The following is a 22,860-nucleotide window of genomic DNA, read 5'->3' as shown; positions in this document are numbered from 1 at the left end:
TGACCAAGACTCGGTCTCCGACGGAGCACCGGGAATCTGGGGGGAAAAGCCGTGTCCTCCTGGACGCATCCATCCTCATGGCGAGGGGCTTCAACCCCCCCGCCTGATTCCTGATTCTTTTAGACTGTGAGCCCACTGTTGGGTAGGGACTGTCTCTAGATGTTGCCAATTTGTACTTCCCAAGCGCTTAGTACAGTGCTCTGCACATAGTAAGCGCTCAATAAATACGATTGATAATAATAATAATAATGATGGTATTTGTTCAGCGCTTACCACGTGCAAAGCACCGTTCTAAGCGCTGGGGAGGTTACAAGGTGATTAGGTTGTCCCGGGGGGGCTCACAGTTTTAATCCCCATTTTGCAGATGAGGTAACTGAGGCCCAGAGAAGTGAAGTGACTTGCTTTGGGAGCTGGGATTTGAACCCATGATCTCTGACTCCAAAGCCCGGGCTCTTTCCCCTGAGCCACGCTGCTTCTCTAATTGATTGATGATGATGATTCTCCCCTTTCTGGCCTTGACTCTCCCCAGGGATCCATCCCAGGCCATCCCTGAGCTGTTTGGTTTTGTTCTCCGTCTCCCCCTTTTAGACTGTGAGCCCACTGTCGGGTAGGGACCGTCTCTGTATGTTCCCAAGCGCTTAGTACAGTGCTCTGCACACAGTAAGCGCTCAATAAATACAATTGATTGATTGATTGATTGATCCCACCCTGCTGACTGTCCCCTCTCCATCCCTGACGCTCCCCCGGCGACCCAGTACGGACCATCCCACCCCCCTGACTCTTCCCCCAGTATCCCCCAGTATCCCCCAGTATCCCCCACTCTCCCCCAGTGACCCAACCAGTCCGACTCTCCCCTCTCCATCCCAGTGACCCAGCGTGGACTCTGGGCCTGTTCCCTAGTCCCAGCCCCGAGCCCCGCCAAGCTCCTTCCGCTTCCCCTCCTGCCCCTTTTCAACAATCATCATAACGATGGCATTTATGAAGCGCTTACTATGTGCAGAGCACTGTTCTAAGCGCTGGGGAGGTCACAAGGTGATCAGGTTGTCCCACGGGGGGCTCACGGTCTTCATCCCCATTTCCAGATGAGGGAACTGAGGCCCAGAGAGTGAAATGACTTGCCCAAAGTCACACAGCTGACAATTGGCGGAGTCGGAATTTGAACCCATGGCCTCTGACTTTAAATAATAATAATGATGATGGCATTTGTTAAGCGATTACTATGTGCAAAGCACTGTTCTAAGCGCTGGGGAGGTTACAAGGTGATCAGGTTGTCCCACGGGGGGCTCACGGTCTTCACCCCCATTTTCCAGATGAGGGAACTGAGGCCCAGAGAAGGGAAGTGACTTGCCCCAAGTCACACAGCTGACAATTGGCGGAGCCGGGATTTGAACCCATGACCTCTGACTCTAAATAATAATAATAATAATAATGGCATTTGTTAAGCGCTTACTATGTGCAAAGCACTGTTCTAAGCACTGGGGAGGATACAAGGTGACCAGGTTGGCCCATGTGGGGCTCACAGTCTTCATCCCCATCTTGCAGATGAGGGAACTGAGGCCCAGAGAAGGGAAGTGACTTGCCCCAAGTCACACAGCTGACAATTGGCGGAGCTGGGATTTGAACCCATGACCTCTGACTCTAAATAATAATAATAATAATAATAATGATGGCATTTGTTAAGTGCTTACTATGTGCGAAGCACTGTTCTAAGCACTGGGGAGGTTACAAAGTGATCACGTTGTCCCACGGGGGGCTCACAGTCTTCATCCCCATTTTCCAGATGAGGGAACTGAGGCCCAGAGAAGTGAAGTGACTTGCCCAGAGTCACACAGCTGACAGTTGGCAGAGCCGGGATTTGAACCCATGACCTCTGACTCTAAATAATAATAATAATAATGATGGCATTTGTTAAGCGCTTACTATGTGCAAGGCACTGTTCTAAGCGCTGGGGGAGTTACAAGGTGATCAGGTTGTCTCGTGCAGGGCTCACAGTCTTAATCCCCATTTTCCAGATGAGGGAACTGAGGCCCAGAGAAGTGAAGTGACTTGCCCAAAGTCACACCGCTGACAATTGGTGGAGCCGGGATTTGAACCCATGACCTCTGACTCTAAAGCCCGGGCTCTTTCCACTGAGCCACGCTGCTTCCGTTGCCTCTCCTTCCCCACCCCTAGTCCTCGGGTTAAACTCCGCCAGGATCAGCCTGTCGGGTCCGTATCCCTTTTCCCCCTTCCTTCTCCCATCCCTGGATCTGTTCACCCCTACATTAAGAGAAACAGCGTGGCTCAATGGAAAGAGCCCGGGCTTTGGAGTCAGAGGTCATGGGTTCAAATCCCGGCTCCGCCAATTGCCAGCTGTGTTGTGTGACTTTGGGCCAGTCGCTTCATTCATTCATTCATTCAATTTTATTTATTTATTTATTTTAATGGCATTTATTAAGCGCTTACTATGTGCAAAGCACTGTTCTAAGCGCTGGGGAGGTTACAAGGTAATCAGGTTGTCCCACGGGGGGTTCACAGTCTTAATCCCCATTTTACAGATGAGGTAACTGAGGCACAGAGAAGTGAAGTGACTTGCCCAGAGTCATACAGCTGACAATTGGCAGGGCCGGGATTTGAACCCATGACCTCTGACTCCAAAGCCCGGGCTCTTTCCAGTGAGCCACGCTGTTATTGAGCGCTTACTGTGTGCAGAGCACTGGACTAAGCGCTTGGGAAGGACAAGTTGGCAACATAGAGAGACGGTCCCTACCCAACAGCAGGCTCACAGTCTAGAAGGGGGAGACAGACAACAAAACAAAACATATTAACAAAATAAAATAAATAGAATAAATATGTACAGGCTTCACTTCTCTGGGCCTCAGTTACCCCATCTGTAAAATGGGGATGAAGACCGTGAGCCCCCCGTGGGACAACCTGATCACCTTGTAACCTCCCCAGTACTTAGAACAGTGCTTTGCACATAGCGCTTAACAAATGCCATTATTATTATTATTATTATTCAAGTATTTATTGAGCGCTTACTGTGTGCAGAGCACTGTACTAAGCGCTTGGGAAGGACGAGTTGGCAACATAGAGAGACGGTCCCTACCCAACAGCGGGCTCACAGTCTAGAAGGGGGAGACAGACGACAAAACAAAACATATTAACAAAATAAAATAAATAGAATAAATATGTACATTCATTCAGTCATTCATTCAATCGTATTTATTGAGCGCTTACTGTGTGCAGAGCACTGTACTAAGCGCTTGGGAAGGAGAAGTTGGCAGCATAGAGAGATGGTCCCTACCCAACAGTGGGCTCACAGTCTAGAAGGGGGGACAGATGACAAAACATATTAACAAAATGAAATAAATAGAATAAATATGTACATTCATTCATTCGTATTTATTGAGCGCTTACTGTGTGCAGAGCACTGGACTAAGCGCTTGGGAAGGACAAGTTGGCAGCATAGAGAGACGGTCCCTACCCAACAGCGAGCTCACAGTCTAGAAGGGGGAGACAGACGACAAAACATATTAACAAAATAAAATAAATAGAATAAATATGTACATTCATTCATTCAATCGTATTTATTGAGCGCTTACTGTGTGCAGAACACTGGACTAAGCGCTTGGGAAGGACAAGTTGGCAACATCTAGAGACGGTCCCTACCCAACAGTGGGCTCGCAGTCTAGAAGGGGGAGACAGACGACAAAACAGAACATATTAACAAAATAAAATAATTAGAATAAATATGTACAAATAAAATAGAGTAATAAATCCGTACAAACATATATACAGATATACAGGTGCTGTGGGGAGGGGAAGGAGGTAAGGCGGGGGGGATGGGGAGGGGGAGAGGGAGGAGGGGGCTCAGTCTGGGAAGGCCTCCTGGAGGAGGTGAGCTCTCAGTAGGGCTATTTTAGTTGTCTGTCTCCCCCTTCATCATCAATCGTATTTATTGAGCGCTTACTATGTGCAGAGCACTGTACTAAGCGCTTGGGAAGTACAAATTGGCAACATCTAGAGACAGTCCCTACCCAACAGCGGGCTCACAGTCTAAAAGGGGGAGACAGAGAACAAAACCAAACATACTAACAAAATAAAATAAATAGGATAGATATGTACAAGTAAAATAAATAAATAAATAGAGCAATAAATATGTACAAACATATATACACATATATATATGTGAGCCCGCTCGACTGTGAGCCCGCTGTTGGGTAGGGACCGCCTCTAGATGTTGCCAACTTGGACTTCCCAAGCGCTCAGTACAGTGCTCTTAGGGACCGCCTCTAGATGTTGCCAACTTGGACTTCCCAAGCGCTTAGTCCAGTGCTCTGCACACAGGAAGCGCTCAATAAATACGATTGAATGAATGAATGGAAGGCCCCAGAGCGGGCCGTCGGACTCCTGAGTCCCTCGCCCGTCTCTACAGCCCCGGCTTGTCAATCACCCCGTCCCCACTGCCCCTCGATTCAGCTCTGCCTTAATAATAATAATAAAATTAATAAAATAATAAAATTGTGTGAGCCCCCCTGCCCGTGAGCCTTGACAGGAGGAAGAGAGCCAGCGTGGCGGATGTGCGGAGGGAGGGATGTACAGGCTTCACTTCTCTGGGCCTCAGTTACCCCATCTGTAAAACGGGGATGAAGACCGTGAGCCCTGTGTGGGACAACCTGATGACCTCGTGACCTCCCCAGCGCTTACAACAGTGCTGTGCGCATAGTACTCCCGGCTCCGCCACTTAGCTGTGTGACTTTGGGCAAGTCACTTAACTTCTCTGGGCCTCAGTTACCTCATCTGGAAAATGGGGATGAAGACTATGAGCCCCCCGTGGGACAACCTGATCACCTTGTAACCTCCCCAGCGCTTAGAACAGTGCTTTGCACATAGTAAGCGCTTAATAAATGCCATCATTATTAGTATTATTATTAGTAAGCACTTAACAAATGCCATTATTATTATTTTTATTATATTCTAGGGGACTTCTGTCCTCTGGGGTGACCTCGGGGGAATATCTCGGAAGACGGGGAGGCAGAGGGGGAACATAAAGAGCCCCACTGGGGACAGGGAAGGGGGGAAAGGAGAGCGTAGTAGCAGTGAAGGGGGTGGATGGATTATATTATTATAATAGAATAATAATAAATAAATTTAATAATAATAAATAATATTATTTAATAATAATATTAAATGATTATTTAATAATAATAATTAAATAATTGAGCACTTACTGTAATAATAATAATGAGAGCGTAGTAGCAGTGAAGGGGGTGGACGGAGCGGTCAGCTCACGGTTGACCCTTTCTTCATTCATTCATTCATTCATTCAATCGTATTTATTGAGCACTTACTGTAATAATAATAATGAGAGCGTAGTAGCAGTGAAGGGGGTGGACGGAGCGGTCAGCTTGTGGTTGACCCTTTCTTTATTCATTCATTCATTCATTCATTCATTCATTCGTATTTATTGAGCACTTACTGGAATAATAATAATGAGAGCGTAGTAGCAGTGAAGGGGGTGGACGGAGCGGTCAGCTCACGGTTGACCCTTTCTTCATTCATTCATTCATTCATTCAATCGTATTTATTGAGCACTTACTGGAATAATAATAATGAGAGCGTAGTAGCAGTGAAGGGGGTGGACGGAGCGGTCAGCTCACGGTTGACCCTTTCTTCATTCATTCATTCATTCATTCAATCGTATTTATTGAGCACTTACTGGAATAATAATAATGAGAGCGTAGTAGCAGTGAAGGGGGTGGACGGAGCGGTCAGCTCGCGGTTGACCCTTTCTTCATTCATTCATTCATTCATTCATTCATTCAATCGTATTTATTGAGCACTTACTGGAATAATAATAATGAGAGCGTAGTAGCGGTGAAGGGGGTGGACGGAGCGGTCAGCTTGCGGTTGACCCTTTCTTTATTCATTCATTCATTCAATCGTATTTATTGAGCACTTACTGGAATAATAATAATGAGAGCGTAGTAGCAGTGAAGGGGATGGACAGAGCGGTCAGCTTGCGGTTGACCCTTTCTTTATTCATTCATTCATTCATTCAATCGTATTTATTGAGCACTTACTGTAATAATAATAATGAGAGCGTAGTAGCAGTGAAGGGGGTGGACGGAGCGGTCAGCTCGCGGTTGATCCTTTCTTTATTCATTCATTCATTCATTCATTCAATCGTATTTATTGAGCACTTACTGGAATAATAATAATGAGAGCGTAGTAGCAGTGAAGGGGGTGGACAGAGCGGACAGCTCGCGGTTGACCCTTTATTCATTCATTCAATCGTATTTATTGAGCACTTACTGTAATAATAATAATGATGATGATGGCATTTGTTAAGCACTTACTATTGTGCAAAGCACTGTTCCAGCTTGTGCTTCCCAAGCGCGTAGTACAGTGCTCTGCACACAGTGAGTGCTCAATAAATACGATTGATTGATTGATTGGGGAGGATACAAGGTGATCAGGTTGCCCCACGTGGCGCTCACCGTCTTCATCCCCATTTGACAGATGAGGTCACTGAGGCTCAGAGAATAATAATGATGGCATTTGGTAAGCGCCTACTATGTGCAGAGCACTGTTCTAAGCGCTGGGAGGGATACAAGGTGATCAAGTTGTCCCACGTGGGGCTCACCGTCTTCATCCCCATTTGACAGATGAGGTCACTGAGGCTCAGAGCAGTGAAGTGACTTGCCCAAGGTCACACAGCGGCCACGTGGTGGAGCTGGGATTCGAACCCACGACCTCTGACTCCAAAGCGCGGGCTCTTTCCACTGAGCCACGCCGCTTCTCCGCTGCTGCTGCTGCTGTGTGCTGAGCACTGTACTAAGCACTTGGGAAGTCCAAGTTGGCACATATAGACGCTCAGTAAATACGATTGATTGATTGATTGGGTAGGATACAAGGTGATCAGGTTGTCCCACGTGGGGCTCACCGTCTTCATCCCCATTTGACAGATGCGGTCACTGAGGCTCAGAGCAGTGAAGTGACTTGCCCAGGGTCACACAGCATCATCATCATCATCAATCGTATTTATTGAGCGCTTACTGTGTGCAGAGCACTGGACTAAGCGCTTGGGAAGTCCAAGTTGGCAACATAGAGAGACAGTCCCTACCCAACAGCGGGCTCACAGTCTAAAAGGAGGAGACAGAGAACAAAACCAAACATACTAACAAAATAAAATAAATAGAATAGATATGGACAAGTAAAATAAATAAATAGAGTAATAAATCTGTACAAACATATATACATATATACAGGGGCTGTGGGGAAGGGAAGGAGGTAAGATGGGGGGATGGAGAGGGGGACAAGGGGGAAAGGAAGGAAGTGGCTCAATCTGGGAAGGCCTCCTGGAGGAGGTGAGCTCTCAGTAGGGCCTTGATGGGAGGAAGAGAGCTAGATTGGCGGATGGGCAGAGGGATTGGGGGCATTCCGGGCCTGGGGGAGCCACGTGGCGGAGCTGGGATTCGAACCCACGACCTCCGACTCCAAAGCGCGGGCTCTTTCCACTGAGCCACGCCGCTTCTCCACTGCTGCTGTGTGCTGAGCACTGTACTAAGCGCTTGGGAGGTCCAAGTTGGCACATATAGATGCTCAGTAAATACGATTGATTGATTGATTGGGTAGGATACAAGGTGATCATGTTGTCCCACGTGGGGCTCACCGTCTTCATCCCCATTTGACAGATGAGGTCACTGAGGCTCAGAGCAGTGAAGTGACTTGCCCAAGGTCACACAGCATCATCATCATCATCAATCGTATTTATTGAGCGCTTACTGTGTGCAGAGCACTGTGCTAAGCGCTTGGGAAATCCAAGTTGGCAACACATAGAGACGGTCCCTACCCACCAGTGGGCTCACAGTCTAAAAGGGGGAGACAGAGAGCAAAACCAAACATACTAACAAAATAAAATAAATAGAATAGATATGTACAAGTCAAATAAATAAATAAATAGAGTAATAAATCTGTACAAACATATATACAGGTGCTGTGGGGAAGGGAAGGAGGTAAAATGGTGGGATGGAGAGGGGGACAGGAAGGAAGGGGCTCAATCTGGGAAGGCCTCCTGGAGGAGGTGAGCTCTCAGCAGGGCCTTGATGGGAGGAAGAGAGCTAGCTTGGCGGATGGGCAGAGGGAGGAGCCACGTGGCGGAGCTGGGATTCGAACCCACGACCTCCGACTCCAAAGCGCGGGCTCTTTCCACTGAGCCACGCCGCTTCTCCGCTGCTGCTGCTGCCGTGTGCCGAGCACTGTACTAAGCGCTTGGGAAGTCCAAGTTGGCACATATAGAGACGGTCCCGGCGTAGAAGGCCCCCGCGCCCCTCGACTAACCCCGACTTGGCGCGCATGAGGCCTAGCTTCCCGTCCCCGCTCCTCGCCCGTCGTGCCCTGACGCTTGGTGTCTATCACTCGCCCGCTCGCCCACCCGCAGGGGACTCGTGGGGGTTGCTGGCCTGCCTGTGCGCTGTGCTGTGCAACCTTCCGGCCGTGCCCGCTCTGAACCGCACCGGACCCGCCGGGCCCGGCCCGTCCATCCAGAAAACCTACGACCTCACTCGCTACCTAGAGCATCAGCTCCGCAGCCTGGCCGGCACCTACGTGAGTCTGGGGCCGGGCTTGGGAAGCCCGGATTTGGGGGGGGATCCAGGGAATTCTGGAAAGAGGGAAGGGGGCGGGAATTGGGGGGGGCCCAGACAGCAGGTCGGTGGCCCCGAGGAGGTGGTCGGGACGAGGTCGGGTCAGAGGCGCATTCGGGGCAACCGGGGAAAGGGATAACGATCATCATCATCATCATCAATCGTATTTATTGAGCGCTTACTATGTGCAGAGCGCCAGACTAAGCGCTTGGGAAGTACAAATTGGCAACACAGAGAGACAGTCCCTACCCAACAGTGGGCTCACAGGTCTAAAAATAATAATAATAATAGTCTTCTACATTCAGTCGTATTTATTGAGCGCTTATTGTGTGCACAGCACTGGACTAAGCGCTTAGGAAGTCCAAGTTGGCAACATCTAGAGATGGTCCCTACCCAACAGTGCCCCTTCCTTCCTCTCCCCCTCATCCCCCTCTCCATCCCACCCCATCTTCCCTCCTTCCCTTCCCCACAGCACCTGTATATATGTATAGATGTTTGTACATATTTGTTACTCTATTTATTTAACTTGTACATATCTATTCTATTTATTTTATTTTGTTAGTATGTTTGGTTTTGTTCTCTGTCTCCCCCTTTTAGACTGTGAGCCCACTGTTGGGTAGGGACTGTCTCTAGATGTTGCCAACTTGGACTTCCCAAGCGCTTAGTCCAGTGCTCTGCACACAGTAAGCGCTCAATAAATACGATTGATGATGATGATGATACTGTGAGACCGTCTCTATATGTTGCCAACTCTACATCCCAAGCGCCGAGTCCAGTGCTCTGCACACAGTAAGCGCTCAATGAATACGATTGAATGAATGAATGAATAACAATGATGGCATTTATTAAGCGCTTACTGTGTGCAAAGCACTGTTCTAAGCGCTTGGGGGGGGGATACAAGGTGATCAGGTTGTCCCCCGGGGGGCTCACGGTCTTCATCCCCATTTTCCAGATGAGGGAACTGGGGCCCAGAGAAGTGAAGCGACTTGCCCAAAGTCACCCAGCCGACAGTTGGTGGAGCCGGGACCTCTGACTCCAAAGCCCGGGCTCTTTCCACTGAGCCACGCTGGGATAATAATAATAATAATAATAATAATAATAATAATAATAATAGCATTTATTGATATTAATAATAATAGCATTTATTAAGCACTTACTATGTGCAAAGCACTGTTCTAAGCGCTGGGGAGGTTACAAGGTGATCAGGTTGTCCCACGGGGGGCTCACAGTCTTTATCCCCATTTTACAGATGAGGTGACTGGCCCGAAGTCACCCAGCTGACAATTGGCGGAGCTGGGATTTGAACCCATGACCTCTGTGTTTGTACATATTTGTTACTCTATTTATTTATTTATTTATTTTACTTGTACATATCTATTCTATTTATTTTATTTTGTTAGTATGTTTGGTTTTGTTCTCTGTCTCCCCCTTTTAGACTGTGAGCCCACTGTTGGGTAGGGACTGTCTCTATATGTTGCCAACTTGTCCTTCCCAAGCGCTTAGTCCAGTGCTCTGCACACAGTAAGCGCTCAATAAATACGATTGATGATGATGATGATGATGATGATGATGACTCCAAAGCCCAGGCTCTTTTCCACTGTGCCATGCTACTTCTCTTTTATTAAGCGCTTACTATGTGCAGAGCACTGTTCTAAGTGCTGGGGAGGTTACAAGGCAATCAGGTTGTCCCACAGGGGGCTCACAGTCTTCACCCCCATTTTCCAGATGAGGAAACTGAGGCCCAGAGAAGTGAAGTGACTTGCCCAAAGTCACCCAGCCGACAGTTGGTGGAGCCGGGACCTCTGACTCCAAAGCCCGGGCTCTTTCCACTGAGCCACGCTGGGATGGTTGGAGTCCCTGGTTTCACGGGAGAGGGGTCTGCCCTGATTCTCGCCCCCCAACCCCGAGACCGTGGCCCGGTGGCCCCCATGCCCCCCCAGCCTGGCCCGTCTCCCTTTCAATCAATCAATCAATCAATCAATCGTAGGAATATGCCTTCTAACTCTTTTGTCTATTGGACTCTCCCAAGTGCTTAGTACAGTGCTCTGCAGATAGTAAGCACTCAATAAATACCATCGGTTGAATGAATGAATGATTGGTCAGCTCTCTGGAAGATACTTTGATAAGTATTATTCTATTTATTTATTTATTTATTTATTTATTTATTTATTTATTTTTCTTGTACATAGCTATTCTATTTATTTTATTTTGTTAGTATGTTTGGTTTTGTTCTCGTCTCCCCCTTTTAGACTGTGAGCCCACTGTTGGGTAGGGACTGTCTCTATGCATTGCCAACTTGTACTTCCCAAGCGCTTAGTCCAGTGCTCTGCACACAGTAAGCACTCAGTAAATACGATTGATTGATTGATTGATTGATATCTATTCTATTTATTTTATTTTGTTAGTATGTTTGGTTTTGTTCTCTGTCTCCCCCTTTTAGACTGTGAGCCCACTGTTGGGTAGGGACTGTCTCTAGATGTTGCCAACTTGTCCTTCCCAAGCGCTTAGTCCAGTGCTCTGCACACAGTAAGCGCTCAGTAAATACGACTGATTGATTGATTGATATCTGTTCTATTTATTTTATTTTGTTAGTATGTTTGGTTTTGTTCTCTGTCTCCCCCTTTTAGACTGTGAGCCCACTGTTGGGTAGGGACTGTCTCTAGATGTTGCCAATTTGTACTTCCCAAGCGCTTAGTCCAGTGCTCTGCACACAGTAAGCACTCAATAGATACGATTGATTGATTGATTGATTGATATCTATTCTATTTATTTTATTTTGTTAGTATGTTTGGTTTTGTTCTCTGTCTCCCCCTTTTAGACTGTGAGCCCACTGTTGGGTAGGGACTGTCTCTATATGTTGCCAACTTGTACTTCCCAAGCGCTTAGTCCAGTGCTCTGCACACAGTAAGCGCTCAATAAATACGATTGATTGATTGATTGATTGATTGATATCTATTCTACTTATTTTATTTTGTTAGTATGTTTGGTTTTGTTCTCTGTCTCCCCCTTCTAGACTGTGAGCCCACTGTTGGGTAGGGACTGTCCCTATGTGTTGCCAACTTGGACTTCCCAAGCGCTTAGTCCAGTGCTCTGCACACAGTAAGCGCTCAGTAAATACGATTGATTGATTGATTGATTGATATCTATTCTATTTATTTTATTTTGTTGGTATGTTTGGTTTTGTTCTCTGTCTCCCCCTTTTAGACTGTGAGCCCACTGTTGGGTAGGGACTGTCTCTCTATGTTGCCTGCTTGTACTTCCCAAGCGCTTAGTCCAGTGCTCTGCACACCGTAAGCGCTCAATGATAGATTGAGCGCTTACGGTGTGCAGAGCACTGGACTAAGCGCTGGGGAAGTCCAAGTTGGCAACACAGAGAGACGGTCCCTACCCAACAGCGGGCTCCCAGTCTAGAAGGGGGAGACGGAGAACAAAACCAAACATATTAACAAAATAAAATAAATAGAATAGATCTGTACAAGTCAAATTTCTCCGCCCCCTCGGCTCTCACTCCTTCCCTCCCGCCCCGGCCCCAGGGCCAGACATCTGGGCACGGTACCCGCCTTGGCCAACTGCCCCGTTGGCCGGCCGCCCGGCTGGGCCCGGGCCCGGGCCTGGGGAAGCCGCCTCTGTTTACGCCTTGCTGAGGTGGCCGTGGCCAGGCTGGGGCTGGGGTCACCGTGTCCCCGTTCGCCCCTGCCCAAGCGCTTAGTACAGTGCTCTGCACACAGTAAGCGCTCAATAAATACGATTGACGATGCCCGGCCGGGCCTCCCCGAGGCCTCTAAGTGCCGGGAAGCAGCGTGGCTCAGTGGAAAGAGCCCGGGCTTTGGAGTCAGAGGTCATGGTTTCAAATCCCAGCTCCGCCAATTGTCAGCTGGGTGACTTTGGGCAAGTCACTTCACTTCTCTGGGCCTCAGTGACCTCATCTGGAAAATGGGGATGGAGACTGTGAGCCCCACCTGGGACAACCTGATCGCCTTGTAACCTCCCCAGCGCTTAGAACAGTGCTTAGCACATAGTAAGCGCTTAATAAATGCCATCATTATAAGTGCGGGCCAGGGCAGGAGGCCGGAGGGAGAAGCAGCGTGGCTCGGTGGAAAGAGCCCGGGCTTTGGAGTCAGAGATCATGGGTTCAAGTCCCGGCTCTGCCAACTGTCAGCTGGGTGACTTTGGGCAAGTCACTTCACTTCTCTGGGCCTCAGTTCCCTTGTCTGTGAAATGGGGATTAAAACTGTGAGCCCCCTGTGGGACAACTTGATCACCTTGTAACCTCACCCAGCGCTTAGAACAGTGCTTTGCACATAGCCAATTTGTACTTCCCAAGCACTTAGTACAGTGCGCTGCACACAGTAAGCGCTCAATAAATGCAATTGATGATGATAGTAAGCGCTTAATAAATGCCATCATTATTATTATTATTATTATTATCTCAAGAGGGCAAGGAGGAGGGGGCACAGTACTGGGGACCTTGTTCCCTGGTCATCCCCCCATCCCTGCCCTCTTTCATTCATTCATTCATTCATTCATTCATTCATTCAATCGTATTTATTGAGCGCTTACTGTGTGTGCTTGGGAAGTCCAAGTTGGCAACATCTAGAGACAGTCCCTACGCAACAGCAGGCTCCTAGTCTAGAAGGGGGAGACAGAGAACAAAACAAAATGTATTAACAAAATAAAATCAAGAGAATAAATATGTACAAATAAAATAAATAGAGTAATAAATCCGTCCATTCATTCAATCGTATTTATTGAGTGCTTACTGTGTGCACAGCACTGGACTAAGCGCTTGGGAAGTCCAAGTTGGCAACATCTAGAGATGGTCCCTACCCAACAGCGGGCTCCCAGTCTAGAAGGGGGAGACAGACAACAAAACAAAACATATTAACAAAATAAAATCAAGAGAATAAATACGTACAAATAAAATAGAGTAATAAATCCATACATTCATTCATTCGTTCAATTGTATTTATTGAGCGCTCACTGTGTGCAGAGCACTGGACTAAGCACTTGGGAAGTCCAAGTTGGCAACATCTAGAGACGGTCCCTACCCAACAACGGGCTCACAGTCTAGAAGGGGGAGACAGAGAACAAAACAAAACATACTAACAAAATAAAATCAAGAGGATAAATATGTACAAATAAAATAAATAAATAAATCTGTACATTCATTCATTCATTCAATCGTATTTATTGAGCGCTCACTGCGTGCAGAGCACTGTACTAAGCACTTGGGAAGTCCAAGCTGGCAACATCTAGAGACGGTCCCTCCCCAACAGCGGGCTTACAGTCTAGAAGGGGGAGACAGACAACAAAACAAAACATATTAAGAGGATAAATATGTACAAATAAAATAAATAAATAAATCCGCAGATTCATTCATTCATTCATTCAATCGTATTTATTGAGCGCTCACTGTGTGCAGAGCACTGTACTAAGCACTTGGGAAGTCCAAGCTGGCAACATCTAGAGACGGTCCCTACCCAACAGCAGGCTCAGTTTAGAAGGGGGAGACGGACAACAAAACAAAGCATATTAAGAGGATAAATATGTACAAATAAAATAAATAAATAAATCTGCACATTCATTCATTCATTCCTTCAATCGTATTTATTGATCACTCACTGTGTGCAGAGCACTGTACTAAGCACTTGGGAAGTCCAAGCTGGCAACATCTAGAGACGGTCCCTCCCCAACAGCGGGCTCACAGTCTAGAAGGGGGAGACAGACAACAAAACAAAACATATTAAGAGGATAAATATGTACAAATAAAATAAATAAATAAATCCGCAGATTCATTCATTCATTCATTCAATCGTATTTATTGAGCGCTCACTGTGTGCAGAGCACTGTACTAAGCACTTGGGAAGTCCAAGCTGGCAACATCTAGAGACGGTCCCTACCCAGCAGCAGGCTCAGTTTAGAAGGGGGAGACGGACAACGAAACAAAACATATTAACAAAATAAAATCAAGAGGATAAATATGTACAAATAAAATAGAGTAATAAATCCGTACAAACATGTATAGACTGTCATATATATATATATATATATATATATATATATAAACAGTCTATATACACTTTTAGACTGTGAGCCCACTCTTTTAGACTGTGAGCCCACTGTTGGGTAGGGACCGTCTCTAGATGTTGCCAACTTGGACTTCCCAAGCGCTTAGTGCTCTGCATACAGTAAGCGCTCAATAAATACGATTGATTGATCTACACTTATATACAGGTGCTGTGGGGAGGGGAAGGAGGTAAGGCCCTCTTGCCCTCCATCCTCTCCCAGCCCCACCCTGTGTTTCCACAGCTGGAGTTGGGAGCGGGGGCGGGATCGGCCACGGTCCCCGGGGATTCAGGGGAGGAAATTAGTTTGTCTCCAAGTTTGTCAGTCGGAAACGGTTCCCGGGGCACAGCTGGCCCACCTCCACAGCCTGGCACGGCCCTCTTCCCTTCCTCCCGGGCTCTCGGCCTGGCACGGCGGCCGTGCCCCTCCCCGGCCTGGCACGGTCTCCTAATCCGCATCCGCTCCGGCCTGGCAGAGGCGCATCCTCCGCTCACCCCCCTGCCCCGGCTGGCACAGCTGTTCCACCTCCAGAGTCTGGCAGTAACTGGCTGGCATTGCCACCCCCTGGCACCCATCAATCCATCAATCAATCCATCAATCCACCAATCAATCAATCGAATTGATTGAGCCCTTACTGGGTGCAGAGCGCTTGGGAAGCCCAAGTTGCCAACATCTAGAGATGGCCCCTACCCAACAGCAGGCTCACAGTCTAGAAGGGGGAGACAGACCACAAAACCAAACATATTCACCAAATAAAATAAATAGAATAGATAAATACAAGTAAAATAAAGAAATAAATAGAGTAATAAATCCGTACAAATATCTATACATATATACAGGTGCTGATAGAGTAATAAATCCCCTACCCAACAGTGGGCTCACAGTCTAGAAGGGGGAGACAGAGAATAAAACCAAACATATTCACCAAATAAAATAAATAGAATAGATAAGTACAAGTAAAATAAAGAAATAAATAGAGTAATAAATCCGTACAAACATCTATACATATATACAGGTGCTGATAGAGTAATGAATCCCCTACCCAACAGTGGGCTCACAGTCTAGAAGGGGGAGACAGACCACAAAACCAAACATATTCACCAAATAAAATAAATAGAATAGATGTGTACAAGTAAAATAAAGAAATAAATAGAGTAATAAATCCGTACAAACATCTATACATATATACAGGTGCTGATAGAGTAATGAATCCCCTACCCAACAGTGGGCTCACAGTCTAGAAGGGGGAGACAGACCACAAAACCAAACATATTCACCAAATAAAATAAATAGAATAGATAAATACAAGTAAAATAAAGAAATAAATAGAGTAATAAATCCGTACAAACATCTATACATATGTACAGGTGCTGATAGAGTAATAAATCCCGTACCCAACAGTGGGCTCACAGTCTAGAAGGGGGAGACAGACCACAAAACCAAACATATTCACCAAATAAAATAAATAGAATAGATAAGTACAAGTAAAATAAAGAAATAGAGTAATAAATCCATACAAACATCTATACATATATGCAGGTGCTGATAGAGTAATAAATCCCCTACCCAACAGTGGGCTCACAGTCGAGAAGGGGGAGACAGAGAACAAAACCAGACATATTAACCAAATAAAATAAATAGAATAGATAAGTACAAGTAAAATAAAGAAATAGAGTAATAAATCCATACAAACATCTATACATATATACAGGTGCTGATAGAGTAATGAATCCCCTACCCAACAGTGGGCTCACAGTCTAGAAGGGGGAGACAGACCACAAAACCAAACATATTCACCAAATAAAATAAATAGAATAGATAAGTACAAGTAAAATAAAGAAATAAATAGAGTAATAAATCCGTACAAACATCTATACATATATACAGGTGCTGATAGGGTAATAAATCCCCTACCCAACAGTGGGCTCACAGTCTAGAAGGGGGAGACAGACCACAAAACCAAACATATTCACCAAATAAAATAAATAGAATAGATAAGTACAAGTAAAATAAAGAAATAAATAGAGTAATAAATCCGTACAAACATCTATACATATATACAGGTGCTGATAGGGTAATAAATCCCCTACCCAACAGTGGGCTCACAGTCTGGAAGGGGGAGACAGAGAACAAAACCAAACATATTAACAAAATAAAATTAATAGAATAGATGTGTACAAGTGAAATAAAGAAATAGAGTAATAAATCTGTACAAACATCTATACATATATACAGGTGCTTTGGGGAAGGGAAGGAGGTAAGGCTGGGGGGGTGGAAAGGGGTGGAGGGGAGGGGGCTCAGTCTGGGAAGGCCTCCTGGAGGAGGTGAGCTCTCAGTAGGGCCAGAGGACCTGGGTTCTAATGCCGGCTTGCCGCTTAGTTACAATAATAATAATAATAATGGCATTTATTAAGCGCTTACTACATGCAAAGCGCTGGGGAGGTTACAATAATAATAATAATGTTGGTATTTGTTCAGTGCTTACTATGTGCAAAGCACTGTTCTAAGCGCTGGGGGGGATACAAGGTGATCAGGTTGTCCCACGTGGGGCTCACAGTCTTCATCCCCATTTTACAGATGAGGTCACTGAGGCACAGAGAATAATAATAATAATAATGTTCGTATTTGTTAAGCACTTACTATGTGCCAAGCACTGTTCTAAGCGCTGGGGTAGACACAAGGTGATCAGGTTGTCCCACGTGGGGCTCACAGTCTTCATGACCCCATTTGACAGATGAGGTCATTGAGGCACAGAGAATAATAATAATAATAATGTTCGTATTTGTTAAGCCCTTTCTATGTGCAAAGCACTGTTCTAAGCGCTGGGGTAGATACAAGGTGATCAGGTTGTCCCACGTGGGGCTCACAGTCTTCATCCCCATTTTACAGATGAGGTCACTGAGGCACAGAGAATAATAATAATAATAATGTTGGTATTTGTTAAGCCCTTACTATGTGCAAAGCACTGTTCTAAGCGCTGGGGTAGACACAAGGTGATCAGGTTGTCCCACGTGGGGCTCACAGTCTTCATCCCCATTTGACAGGATGAGGGAACTGAGGCCCAGAGAATAATAATAATAATAATAATATTTGTTAAGCACTTACTATGTGCCAAGCACTGTTCTAAGCACTGGGGGAGATACAAGGTGATCAGGTTGTACCACATGGGGCTCACAGTCTTCATCCCCATTTTACAGATGAGGGAACTGAGGTCCAGAGAAGTGAAGTGACTTGCCCAAAGTCACCCAGCTCACAAGTGGCGGAGCCGGAATTCGAACCCACGACCTCTGACTCCAAAGCCCGGGCTCTTTCCACTGAGCCACGCTGCTTCAGGTTGTTCCACGGGGGGGGCTCACAGCCTTAATCCCCATTTTTCAGATGAGGTAACTGAGGCACAGAGAAGTTAAATGACTTGCCTCAAGTCACCCAGCTGACAATTGGCAGAACTGGGATTGGAACCCATGACCTCTGACTCCAAAGCCCGGGCTCTTTCCACTGAACCACGCTGCTTCCCTCGTCTGCTGTGTGACCTTGGATAAGCCACTTCACTTCTCTGGGCTCAGTTAACGCATGATGATGATGATGATGGCATTTGTTAAGCGCTTACTATGTGCCAAGCACTGTTCTAAGTGCTGGGGTAGACACAAGGAAATCAGTTTGTCCCACTTGGGGCTCACAGTCTTCATCCCCATTTTACAGATGAGGTAACTGAGGCAAAGAGAATAATAATAATAATGTTGGTATTTGTTTAGCACCTACTATGTGCCAAGCACTGTTCTAAGCGCTGGGGTAGACACAAGGTAATCAGGTTGTCCCACTTGGGGCTCACAGTCTTCATCCCCATTTTACAGATGAGGGAACTGAGGGACAGAGAACAATAATAATAATAATGATGATGTTGGTATTTGTTTAGCACTTACTATGTGCCAAGCACTGTTCTAAGCGCTGGGGTAGATACAAGGTAATTGTATTCCCTCATCTGGAAAATGAGGATGAAGACTGTGAGCCCCCCGTGGGACAACCTGATCACCTTGTAACCTCCCCAGCGCTTAGAACAGTGCTTTGCACATAGTAAGCACTTAACAAATACCATTATTATTATTATTATTATTATTATTATTATTATTATTATTCTCTGTGCCTCAGTTCCCTCATCCTGTCAAATGGGGATGAAGACTATGAGCCCCTCCGTGGGACAACCTGATCACCTTGGAACCTCCCCAGCGCTTAGAACAGTGCTTTGCACATAGTAAGCGCTTAACAAATACCATTATTATTACTATTATTATTCTCTGGGCCTCAGTTCCCTCATCCTGTAAAATGGGGATGAAGACTGTGAGCCCCCCGTGGGACAACCTGATCACCTTGTAACCTCCCCAGTGCCTAGAACAGTGCTTTGCACATAGTAAGCGCTTAACCTGTATATACATGTATACATGTATGTATACAAGTGTATACACCTGTATATATGTATATATGTTTGCACGTATTTATTACTCTATTTATTTATTTATTTATTTTGCTTGTACATGTCTATTCTATTTATTTTATTTTGTTAGTATGTTTGGTTTTGTTCTCTGTCTCCCCCTTCTAGACTGTGAGCCCACTGTTGGGTAGGGACCGCCTCTATATGTTGCCAACTTGGACTTCCCAAGCGCTTAGTACAGTGCTCTGCACACAGTAAGCGCTCAATAAATACGATTGATTGATTAACAAATACCATTATTATTATTATTATTATTATTCTCTGTGCCTCAGTTCCCTCATCCTGTAAAATGGAGATGAAGACTGTGAGCCCCCCGTGGGACAACCTGATCACCTTGTAACCTCCCCAGCGCTTAGACCAGTGCTTTGCACATAGTAAGCACTTAACAAATACCATTAGTATTATTATTATTATTCTCTGGGCCTCAGTTCCCTCATCCTGTAAAATGGGGATGAAGACTGTGAGCACCTCCGTGGGACAACCTGATCACCTTGTAACCTCCCCAGCGCTTAGACCAGTGCTTTGCACATAGTAAGCGCTTAATAAATGCCATCATTATTATTGTTAGAGGCTGGGAGACTGGCGAGGGGGGGTGGTCCTGGCTGGCACTGTGCTGGGAACCAGTCCATCAGTTATATTTATTGAGCAGTTATTGTGTGCAGTGCACTGTAATGATAATAATAATAATAATTTTGGTACTTGTTAAGCGCTTACTATGTGCCAAGCACTGTTCTAAGCACTGGGGGAGATACAAGGTGATCAGGTTGTCCCAGGTGGGGCTCCCACTCATCATCCCCATTTGACAGATGAGGGAACTGAGGCCCAGAGAAGTGAAGTGACTCACCCAAAGTCACACAGCTGATAAGTGGCAGAGCCGGGATTAGAACCCATGACCTCTGGACTCCCAAGCCCGCACTCTTTCCACTGGGCCACGCTGCTTCTCTAGTAGTAAGCGCTTTCATTCATTCATTCATTCATTCAATCGTATTTATTGAGCGCTTACTGTGTGCAGAGCACTGGACTAAGCGCTTGGGAAGTCCAAGTTGGCAACATTTAGAGACGGTCCCTATCGGACAGCAGGCTCACAGTCTAGAAGGGGGAGACAGAGAACAAAACAAAACATATTAACAAAATAAAGTAAATAGAATATGTAAATATGTCCAAGTAAAATAGAGTAATAAATCTGTACAAATATTCATTCATTCATTCATTCAATCGTATTTATTGAGCGCTTACTGTGTGCAGAGCACTGGACTAAGCGCTTGGGAAGTCCAAGTTGGCAACATAGAGAGACGGTCCCTACCCAACAGCGGGCTCACAGTCTAGAAGGGAGAGACAGAGAACAAAACAAAACATATTAACAAAATAAAATAAATAGAATATGAAAATATGTCCAAGTAAAATAAATAGAGTAATAAATCTGTACAAATATTCATTCATTCATTCATTCAATCGTATTTATTGAGCGCTTCCTGTGTGCAGACCACTGTGCTAAGCGCTTGGGAAGTCCAAGTCGGCAACATCTAGAGACGGTCAATCGATCACCAAGAGTATTTATTGAGTGCTTCCTGTGTGCAGAGCACTGGACTAAGTGGTTGGGAAGTCCAAGTCGGCAACATCTAGAGATGGTCAATCAATCACCAAGCGTATTTATTGAGTGCTTCCTGTGTGCAGAGCACTGTGCTAAGCGCTTGGGAAGTCCAAGTTTGCAACATCTAGAGACAGTCAATCAATCAATCAAGCGTATTTATTGAGCGCTTCCTGTGTGCAGAGCACTGGACTAAGCGGTTGGGAAGTCCAAGTCGGCAACATCTAGAGACGGTCAATCAATCACCAAGCGTATTTATTGAGCGCTCTACTGTGTGCAGAGCACTGTGCTAAGCGCTGGGGAAGTCCAAGTTGGCAGATCTAGAGACGGTCAATCAATCTTCAAGCGTATTTAGTGAGCGCTTCCTGTGTGCAGAGCACTGTGCTAAGCACTTGGGAAGTACAAATTGGCAACATCTAGAGACAGTCCCTACCCAACAGTGGGCTCACAGTCTAAAAGGGGTAGACAGAGAACAAAACCAAACATACTAACAAAATAAAATAAATAGAATAGATGTGTACAAGTACAATAAATAAATAAATAAATAGAGTAATAAATCTGTACAGACATATATCCATCTATCCAGGTGCTGTGGGGAAGGGAAGGAGGTAAGATGGGGGGGATGGAGAGGGGGACGAGGGGGAGAGGAAGGAAGGGGCTCAGTCTGGGAAGGCCTCTTGGAGGAGGTGAGCTCTCAGCAGGGCCTTGAAGGGAGGAAGAGAGCTAGTCTGGCGGATGGGCAGAGGGATTGGGGGCATTCCAGGCCCGGGGGATGACGTGGGCCGGGGGTCGATGGCGGGACAGGCGAGAGCGAGGTACGGTGAGGAGATTAGTGGCGGAGGAGCGGAGGGTGCGGGCTGGGCCGGAGAAGGAGAGAAGGGACGTGAGGGAGGAGGGGGTCAGGGGATGGACGGCCTGGAAGCCCAGGGTGAGGAGTTTCTGCCTGATGCGCAGATTGATCGGTAGCCACTGGAGTCAATGACCAAGCGTACTTAGTGAGCACCTCCTGTGTGCGGAGCACTGTGCTAGGCGCCGGGGACGGGGACACCGGGAGGCGGTCCCCACCGGACGGCGGGCTCACCTCCGGTCTCCCCGCAGCTGAACTACCTGGGCCCCCCGTTCAACGAGCCCGACTTCAACCCCCCGCGGCTGGGGGCGGACGCCCTGCCCAGCGCCACGGTGAACTTCGACGTGTGGCGCGGGCTGAACGACCGCCTGCGCCTGGCCCAGAACTACCAGGCCTACAGCCGGCTGCTGTGCTACGTGCGCGGGCTGGACCGCCACGCCTCCGCCGGGGCCCTCCGCCGCAGCCTGGCCCACTTCTGCACCAGCCTGCAGGGCCTGCTGGGCAGCATCGCGGGCGTGATGGCCGCCCTGGGCTACCCGCCGCCCCCGTCGGCCCGGCCCGGCTCCCCTCCCGACCCCGCCTGGGCCCCCGGCCCGGCCCCCAGCGACTTCCTGCGCAAGATGGACGACTTCTGGCTCTTCAAAGAGCTGCAGACCTGGCTGTGGCGCTCGGCCAAGGACTTCAACAGGCTCAAGAAGAAGATGCAGCCGCCGGCCGTCACCCTGCGCGTGGAGGCCCGCGGCTTCTGACCTCTGACCCGGGCGCCGGCCCGAGGAACGCGACGGGGGACGCCCCACGGGCCCTCCTGCCGCCATCCCGCCCCGGGAAACGGAATGGTCACGTAGGGATTTGGGAATCTCCGAATCCCGCTCTTCTGGAAGAGACCTTCCCCCTTCTGACCCGGGACCGGGGCGCCAACCTGAGGAACGCGACGGGGGGCGCCCCACGGGCCCTCCCGCCGGCATCCCGCAGCGGAATGGTCACGTAGGGATTTGGGAGTCTCCAAATCCCGCTCTTCTGGAAGAGACCTTCCCTATTCTGACCCATCCAGGGTGCCAACCCGAGGAACGCGATGAGGGTTGCCCCACAAGCCCCCTCGCCGGCATCCTGCCCTAGGAAGCGGCGGAATGGTCATGTAGGGATTTGGGAGTCTCCGAATCCCGCTCCTCTGGAAGAGACCTTCCCTCTTCTGACCCGGGACCGGGGCGCCAGCCCGAGGAACGCGATGAGGGTCGCCCCACGG

At 47.3% G+C, this 22,860-nt stretch overlaps 1 protein-coding gene across 1 annotated transcript; it reads left to right on the top strand.

Annotated features, from left to right (window-relative positions):
* The first annotated feature begins 8,340 nt into the window (after positions 1–8,340).
* Positions 8,341–22,366, top strand: CLCF1 (cardiotrophin like cytokine factor 1). The gene is made up of 2 exons (XM_038765394.1): positions 8,341–8,592; positions 21,869–22,366. The coding sequence occupies exons 1-2, from the start codon at positions 8,341–8,343 to the stop codon at positions 22,364–22,366; spliced, it is 750 nt and encodes a 249-aa protein (XP_038621322.1).
* The last annotated feature ends 494 nt before the right edge of the window (positions 22,367–22,860 follow it).

Source organism: Tachyglossus aculeatus, chromosome 22 (genome assembly GCF_015852505.1).
Source record: "Tachyglossus aculeatus isolate mTacAcu1 chromosome 22, mTacAcu1.pri, whole genome shotgun sequence".
In the NCBI taxonomy this organism is placed as follows: Eukaryota; Metazoa; Chordata; class Mammalia; order Monotremata; family Tachyglossidae; genus Tachyglossus; species Tachyglossus aculeatus.
Note: the sequence above shows the minus strand (reverse complement) of the source record. Positions and strands in the feature narration are given on the sequence as shown.